Source organism: Melospiza melodia, assembly GCF_035770615.1.
Source record: "Melospiza melodia melodia isolate bMelMel2 chromosome 7 unlocalized genomic scaffold, bMelMel2.pri SUPER_7_unloc_1, whole genome shotgun sequence".
NCBI classification, from domain to species: domain Eukaryota; kingdom Metazoa; phylum Chordata; class Aves; order Passeriformes; family Passerellidae; genus Melospiza; species Melospiza melodia.
Window position 1 is genome coordinate 153663 of NW_026948497.1, and position 8564 is coordinate 162226.

The 8564-nt window shown below is 52.8% G+C and overlaps 1 protein-coding gene across 3 annotated transcripts; it reads left to right on the top strand.

Annotated features, from left to right (window-relative positions):
• The first annotated feature begins 219 nt into the window (after positions 1-219).
• Positions 220-4790, top strand: LOC134432906 (uncharacterized). 3 transcript variants are annotated; one of them, XM_063181779.1, is made up of 5 exons: positions 220-634; positions 1038-1330; positions 1709-1835; positions 2289-3263; positions 3677-4790. In XM_063181779.1, the coding sequence occupies exons 1-5, from the start codon at positions 599-601 to the stop codon at positions 3905-3907; spliced, it is 1662 nt and encodes a 553-aa protein (XP_063037849.1). In that variant the 5' UTR covers positions 220-598; the 3' UTR covers positions 3908-4790. The 3 variants fall into 3 exon arrangements, with proteins under 3 accessions (XP_063037849.1, XP_063037848.1, XP_063037850.1); XM_063181778.1 differs by having other exon boundaries at positions 221-634; positions 1029-1330; XM_063181780.1 differs by having other exon boundaries at positions 221-613; positions 1029-1330.
• Positions 4791-8564: the final 3774 nt, after the last annotated feature.

Genomic DNA, 8564 nt, shown 5'->3' on the forward strand with positions numbered 1-8564 from the left:
CGCCCATCCCGCGCTGCCGGGGGGGGGGGGTCCGGGGCTCCCTCGGCGCCCCCAAATTCCCGCCCGGCCCCCGCGGCCTCAGCCCCGCTCCGCCTCCGCTGGGCCCCACCGGGACCACAATGCCCACAATGCAGCGCGGCTCTGACGACAGCGGCCGCCCCGGGCCGCCGCCTGGGGGGGACTTCTGACTACTGCCAGGCACAGCTTCTGATTGGTCCGCGCGGCTTTTGGCGCTTCTCGCCACAGGTCTCGCGAGAGAATCAGGACGCCAATTTGAGTGACGGCAACTCTGTGGGCTCCTAAATGCGGCCGGTAACGGCGGAGTCCGTCTGGAAATGGCGAGATGGAGCCTAAATCCCCTGGGGATGGAGCCTAAACCCCCTGGGATCGAGCTGAAGCAGCCACCCATGCATTGGAGCGGTACCGGAAAGGGCGGGCCGTGACCTCGCCTGGCCCCGCCCCGCCCTCTTGGCGCTCCCCGCGCGATTGATCCGCCATTACCACAGCCACCGCCAGCGGGGCCGGTTCTGTGCCTGGACCGGCGCCTGTCCCGGGACTCGTTCGCCACCCGAGTGTCCCCAAGGTGTCCCCAGTGACGATGGAGCTCCAAGAGGTGCGACAGGAAAGGGGAGAGGTGACACGGAGGGGATAGCGGGGACGGGGTGGGGCGGGGACCCGGCCGGTAGCGGGGGCGATGGGGCAGAAGGAACAGTGGGGCATGGGGAGGACACGGGCGGTGGCGGGAGGGGACAGGGGGGCGCAAAGGGGACAGGCGGGAGTGGCAGGAAGGGGGGAGGTGACAGAGGGGTGGAAGGGGGGTACAACAGGGGATGGTGAAAGGGGACAGTGGGGAACGGTGGGGGTGGCAAAGGGGGGACCAAGAGGGGACGAGGGGGTGACAGAGGGACAGAGGGGACAGCAGAGCCCTCCAGGGAGAGGACAAAGGGGACCCTGGGAGGGCACAGGGGCTACCGTAGGAGGCCGCAAGTGCCACCAGGTCCGTGACGCCTCCCCTGTCCCCTGCCCAGCGGTTCCAGGCCCTGCTGCAGCCACGGGTCACCATGCCGTCCATCACGGGGCTGGACACCCTGTTCTACCTAGAGAAGGAGACGCTGTTGCGCAGATTAGAGAGAGAGTGGAAGTCGAGCTCCACCAGTGAGCTTCAGAAGCACCTGGCATACATTGATGCCACCTGGGGGCACCGCACTGCCGCCTTCGATGGTGATAACCTTGTCGCCTTCCTGAGCATCTACAAGAGCAACCCATGGACCTGGCACAGGCGTATGACAATGGAACTGGAGGAACTGTTCATGTCTCGACTTCTGTACAGGTGGGTCCAGCTGGCCAGGAAGGCCACCAAGCTCTGCAAAGCCTGCAGGGAGATGGCCACTGAGGTGGCTGCCAGCGAGGCAACAAGGGCCACCATGGAGAGACAGCGGGTGGAGGCGGCCCTGGGGCTGCTGGAGCGCTTGGTGGCCGCGTGTGATGAAGCCACCGTGTTCCCCCACGAGCTGCAGCGCCTGCTCAGGGACACCAAGACCACTTTTGGGGGTAAAAATAAGTCATCCCGCAAAGTGCGCAATGTCTTGGTGGCCAAGGTGGCCGTGGCCGAGCAGCTGTGGGGGGCTAGTGGCCACCTAGTCAAGGATTTCCTGGAGAGAGCGGTTGACAACATCATTGAGTTCTCTTTCACCATTTGTCCCGACAGCTCCCTTGCCTATGATGAGGCTGACTGGTGCCTAAGAGCCGTTGAGGACATCCCAAGGCCCCTCCGATCGCCGGAGCGTTCCCAGAGCAACCCCCAGGTGTCCCCAGTGAGCGGGGAGCCCCAAGAGGTGCGATGGGTGGGGGTGGGGACAGGGGGACAGAGGGGACACTGAGGGGGAGGAGGCCATTACTGGGGATGGAGGAAACACGGGGGTGGCAGGAGGGGACAGGAGGTTGCATGGGGGACAGGAGGGAGTGGCTGGAAGGGGGGAGGTGATAGAGAGGGGAAGGGACATGAGGGAGGAGGGTGCAGTGGGGAATGGGGGGGACACGGCAGGGAGGGGACACTGGGGTGGTGGTGGTGGCAGAGGGGACAGCAGTGGGAGCAGGGGGGTGGCAGAGTGGACAGCAGGAGGGCAGGGGCTGGGAAAGGTTACGAGGGGAGGGGCAGGGGGTGGCAGAGGGAACAAGAGGCTGACAAAGGGATCGAGGGGACAAAGGGGATCCCTCAGTGGCAGGGGTCACCACAGGGAGCCGTAAGTGCCACCAGGTTCCTGACACCTCCCCTGTCCCCTCCCCAGCTGTCCCCGGCCCTGCTGCTGCCGCAGGTCACCATGGTGGCCATCCTGGGCAAGCAGGCGGACATCCTGCCCAGGCGGGACACAAAGCGGCTCAAGTCCCTAGAGTACCTGTACTCGAAGCTGGTGGACTTCTGCATGAAGCTGGGGGCCACCATGAAGTCCATTCAAGACCCATGGTGGCGCCGCAATGTCACCTCCAACGATAAAGCCCCTCCCGCCTCCCTGAGCATGGCTCTGGCTGCCTACCAGCACACCCCATGGACCAACTGGCGCCATGTGGTAGCGGAGGCCTGGCACTGGCTGGGGTCGCTGAATGGGCAATTGGAGAACAGCGCCGAGGTGGCCAGGGCAGCCCCCGAGCTCCTCAGCATCTGCAGGGAATTGGCCGCTGAGGCGGCCACTGAGGAGGCCACCGCCCGGGCCAGGGAGCAGCAGGCACGGGCTGCCCGTTATGGGGCAGCTCGGGAACGCATGGTGGCGCTGGGCAAGGATGAGAGGGCCAGGCGGAAAACCCGGGTGAAGAGAGAGGCCAGGGTGGCTGCCAGAGAGGCAACAAGGGCCACCATGATGAGACAGCGGGTGGAGGCGGCCCTGGAGCTGCTGGAGCGCTTGGTGACCGTATCTAAGGAAGCCACCGCGTTGCCCCGCGAGCTGAAGCGCAGGGTTGGGGACATTGCGGATGCCCTGGAGAGCATGAACGACGAGCCCCCCAATGTCCCTGAGGACTTGGTGGCCAAGGTGGGCAAAGCCGAGTGGCTGTGGGAGGCCAATGCCCACCTGGCCAAGGGTCACCTGGTGGGGGCAATTGACAACATCACCAAGTTCTTGTCCAATGGTGGTCGTGCCAGCCCCAGTGTCAGTGAGGTGGCCGAGCAGTGCCGAAGAGCCACTGAAGGCATCCCAAGGCTCCTTCGACCCCCGGAGCATCCTCAGAGCATCCCTGAGATGTCCCCAGTGAGCACGGAGCCCCAAGAGGTGCGATGAGGGGTTTGTGGGGGTAGAGAGGGGGACACGGGGCAGGGGAAGGGGCAATAGGGGATGGAGGGGACACGGGGGGTGGCAGGAGGGGACAGGGGATCTCAAAGGGGACAGGAGGGAGTGGCGGGAAGGGGGAGGTGACAGAGGAGTGGAGGGGAAATGGGGGGGAGGGGGCAGTGGGGGATGGGGGGGACAGTGCAGAGGAGGGGACACGGTGGCTGGTGGGGAGCGGCAGACGGGACAGTGAGGGGTGGCATAGGGGACAGCAGTGGGCGCAGGGAGTGGCAGAGGGGACAAGACGCCGACAAAGGGACAGAGGGGACAAAGGGGAACCCGGGAGGACACAGGGGCCACTCCAGGAGGCCACAAGTGCCACCACGTCCCTGACACCTCCCCTGTCTCTTCGCCAGCTGAACGTGGCCCTGCTGAAGCACAACACTGATGACTCCATCTGTCACAACTCCGATCTTGCTGACGCTCCCACCTCTCTGTGCCCGGCCCCGGCCGCCTACGAGAACACCGCGTTGACCACCTGGGGTGAGAAGGGACCAGGTGACAATGGTGGCCAGCGAGTGGCACAGGTCGGTGTCCACGTTGGAGGACAGCTGGACCCAGCTGACCAGCGAGGCCATCAAGCATAACAGTGTTCTCCCGTGCCGCCATTTCCGCACTGCTTTGGCAGCCAAGGTGACCAGGGCTGAGTGGCTGTGGGTGGCCAGCCGCCTCCTGGCCAGGGACCACTTGGTGGGGGCACTTGGGGACATCCACACCATCTTCAGGTGTGGTGACACCAATGGCTCCATCGCCCGCGCGGTAGCTGAGCTGTGCCAAAGAGCTGCTGAGGACATCCCAAATCTGCTGCAGGGACAGTGATGTCCCCAATGTGACATCATCAGGGCAGTGACATCATCAGGGACATGGCTGTCCTTTTTTCTGCCTTGCCATGTAGGATTTGAAACAAATATAGGGAATTTTCTGGGAATTTCCACTGAAATTGACCCAAATCCTGATGGGAATTCCCAGGGTAATGTCACTGGGGACACTCAGGGACATTCTGGGGACACTCAGGGACAGGGGTGAATGAGTCCCATCAAGATCTTCCAGCTTTTCACTGTGCCTGCAGCAGAGATGGGTTATAAATGACACTAACTGGCTTCTGCATTCTGTATTGGCTTTTCCGCATTGTTATGAATCACCAGCAATTTGATTATGGAGGGGCTTTGACAGCTGGCCTGCAAGCAAAGCTGAGTTAAGAGAAGAAGTAACAATTGATGGTTACTAAATGTATCCATAGCAAGGGAGATGACAAGGCCGTCAGCATGGAAACGGATTGGAAAAGATAGATGAAAATTTTTGTTAGCTACACTATGTGCCTAAGTACATGTGTATACGTGCCTTAATAAATTTCTGTAAAACTTTTGCCACTTATATTGACACTAATTGCTTTGCACCAATTAATATCAAGCTTTGTTAAGAGTATATAAACTGGAGAACATGCAGAATAAAAAACTTTATCTTCTTGGACCCTGATTACATGTGTGTGACATACACATCCAACCTAATGGTGACATTTGATACTGATACTGATTATTGATGATTACTTGTAGCTGCTGGTTGGTGCAATATAATCTGTCAGTTCCTGTGTGCACCGTACAGCCTATTAATTATTAATTAATACCATCTATAAAGACTAGACTGGGCTGATCTGTGCTCTGTGTCAGACACATCACTGACCCCATTGAGAGACGAGTGGTCAATAAATCCATCCCAATGTTCCTTGAGGGGAGCACAGCCAGGGAGCTGCTTCAAGGTGCTGTCACTGAGATATTTCTCTTTGAAAACCCTGGGTGGGAGGGAAACACACCCGAGCAGATGGCAAAATTAAAATGATATCAAAGCCTTGTGGAATGTGGGTTAAAACATGGGGTCTCTAAAGCTATAAATTGGTCAAAGCTTCACCAAGTGAGGCAAAATGATGGTGAATCGCACACTGATTTTTTAAACAGGTGAAGAGAAACTGCCATCAAATATACAGATGTGGATCCTGAGTCAGTTGATGGCAAAGCACATCTGGTTTTGTTTTGTGTGGGTCAGGCTTCAAATGATATAAGAAGAAAGACAAAGGGAGTTGAAGACATGGATAAACTGCTGGAGGTTGCCTGGAAGGTGTTTTGAGACAGGGCCCAGCTGAAAGAGTTATTCCCAGCCTAGCAAGAAGGCAACTCAGGAAAAGTCACCCAAGAAAGCTTCCCCTGTGGAGAAGGCTCAGAGTGCATCCTGTAAGAAATGGGAGCATTGGAAAAAGGACTGTCCAGTGCTGAAAGAAAAATCATCAGTCCCTGTTGTAGCAGCGGTGCCCAGCAGGGAATAATGAGCATTGACTCCATGATTGCAGCAGGCTGATCAATCCCTTTGTTGTACCATCCTTTACTACTAAGAACAACCCACGGCCCTTGCCAGACAGTCCCAACACACATGTGGATCCAATTGGCCAATCAAGCCAAGCAACCATCGCCAGTGGCCTGTTGTTCTGGTTTGGAAGTAAAAGCTGTGAGAGACTCCAAGTCAAAAATACTATTTATTAGGAAAAGGGAACAAACCCAAAATACATGAAATACAAGAAAAAAGGGTATATAAATGTATAATGTACATATTAATACATAATGTACATATGTATCTGAAAGATACACATATGTACAGAGATATAGATAAATCTAAAATACATAATGAAACTTTACACTCAGTTCTCACTTAAAATTAGTTCTTGTGGTACACAAGGGGTTTCCCCATCCTTCTGCATTATCCACCCAGTGTAACCAGGTCCTTGAGCAAAAACCTTCCTGCTCCAATTTGGGTGCCAAAATTATGTACTAGTTTGAATGCAAAACCACTGAGTGACTCCAAGTCAAAAATACTATTGATTTGGAAAAGGGAAAAAATTCCCAAAATACATGAAATACAAAAGAAAAAGATATAGAAATGTATAATATACATAATAATGTATAGAAAAGATATAGAGATGAAAATATATATAGATATAGATATAGATAAAATAGAGAATGAGACTTTACACACAATCCTAACTTAAATTTCGGTCTCCTTGTGGTGCATAAGGGGTTTCCCCGTCCTTCTGCATTACCCACCAAGCAGAATCAGGTCCTTGAGCAAAAACCTTGCTGCCCACGCTTGGCGCCAAAATTATGTTCTGGTTTGAAAGCAAAACCAGTGTGACACTCCAAGGCAGAGATGCAATTTATTAGGAAAAGGGAAAAAAACCCAAAACACATCCAATAATGCAAAATCAAAGCACTGACAGAGTCAGAATACAACCTGACACCCTGCTAGTTAGCGTGGTAGTAGCAGTCCAGATGAAATGGTCTTGTTGAAGTGGTGATCCCATAGAAAAGATCTGGCAGCTTTTGTCCTCTGGAAACCAGTGGGTAAGGGCTGCCTGCTCTGTCCCAAAGCCCAGATGATATCCAGGTGGGGATGCTGAGCTCCTCCCCCTTGGGCGGAGCATCTCCCAATGGGCTGATATCGTTCTGAGTCATGATTGGTCCTTGATTGCCCATCAAACAGAAATGGCTCCCGGAGGGAGTTATCTCTGCATCATGATTTCAGTTAGTCAACCCTCACTAAGATAGGGACTTTGCAACTGTCTCTGAAAAATTATTGAATAGAAGAGGTGGACGATTTTAGATTCATTTTGGGAAACATTGCCGCTGTTTTGATAATTACTGTTTTCCTTTCCTCCCAGCTTCACTTGCTCCCCTGCTCTGATTTTCTCTGAAAAGCAATATTGTGTTTACGTAGTAACAGTGGCAAATAAGTTGTCCTCAGCTGTCAAACAGGAAACTACAATTTGTGTGTGACCTGGAAGGATTTCACGGTAACGTCTTTATTGGTTTCGGATTGGAAGGTTGGGGAAGCTGGGAGCAATCTGTGAGATTTTAAACGGGAGCTGCTGCTCTGTGCATTGAATTGATGGGTTCATGTAGGGATAGAGTATCAGTAAATAAAGGTAATATAGAAAGTAATCTTACCCCCTAATGAGTTGCAGCTGAGCCAATCATTAGAGATTAGGAGCAGGCCTGACTTTAAGAGGCCACACCTGTAGCCAATAAGGAGAGTGTTATAAAAGGGTGGATTGGTTGGCTGAGGGAACTGCAGTCAGTTGGCTGCTGCGAGGACAAGGAAGAGTCAGTGCCTGGAGGAGCTGCCTACAGGAGAAATCAAGCAGGTACAAAACCCAGGCAATATGGAACCCTTGCAGTGTAATGACAATAGAACCTTTGCGCTATAATGACAACAACTGGTGACCCCAACGTGATTCTGGAGAAGGATTCGGGATGAAAATATGACCCTGCGGATTCGGGAGAAAAAGGACTTCAATACTGAATTATATTACCCCGTGGATTCAGGACTAAACTATATGACCCCATAGACTGGGGAAACGGGACTCAACTGTATGAGCCTGCGGATTCAGGAAAAAGGACTCCACTATATGACCTCATGGATTCAGAAATGGAAAAAGGACTTAAGTATCAACCAATGTGATCCTGTGGTGATTCAGGAAAAAAGACTTAAACATTAAGCAACGTGATCCCATGGTGATCTGGGTAGAGAAAGCAACTGTCAGAACTGGAAAAAAAAAATAGTTTCATTATTCAGTACACTGTGTTTATTGATCGGTAAAATGTATCAATTGCAGCTATTAATGTTTGTTAAATAAGAGTATAAAAGATTTTGAGGATAAGTACTTTGTAAATTGAGAAAAGCTGCAAAACTGAGCCAACACTTGGAAACATATATATGTGTATTATAATATGTTGTCTCAACATTTGTATAACTATTAGTTCTGAATGAAATATATGAATGTGTCATAATGTTAATTTATTTGCACGTCCTTCTAGAAATGCTGCAACTCCATAATTAAAAGAAAAAGGGGGAATTGTAGGGGGATAGGATATAAGTAAATAAAGGTAATACAGAAAGTAATCTTATCCCCTAAAGAGTTGCAGCTGAGCCAATCCTTAAGGATTAGAAGTAGGCCTGATGTTAACAGGTCGCAGCTGTGGGCAATAAGAAGAGTGTTATAAAAGGGTGGATTGGTTGGCTGAGGGAACTGGAGTCAGTGGCTACTGCGAGGACAAGGAAGAGTGAGTGCCTGGAGGAGCTGCCTACAAGAGACATCAAGGAGGTACGAGACTCCAGCGATATGGAACCTTTGCAATGTAATGACAATAGAACTCTTGCACTATAATGACAACAGATTCATTAACAGGAGATCAGGAAAAA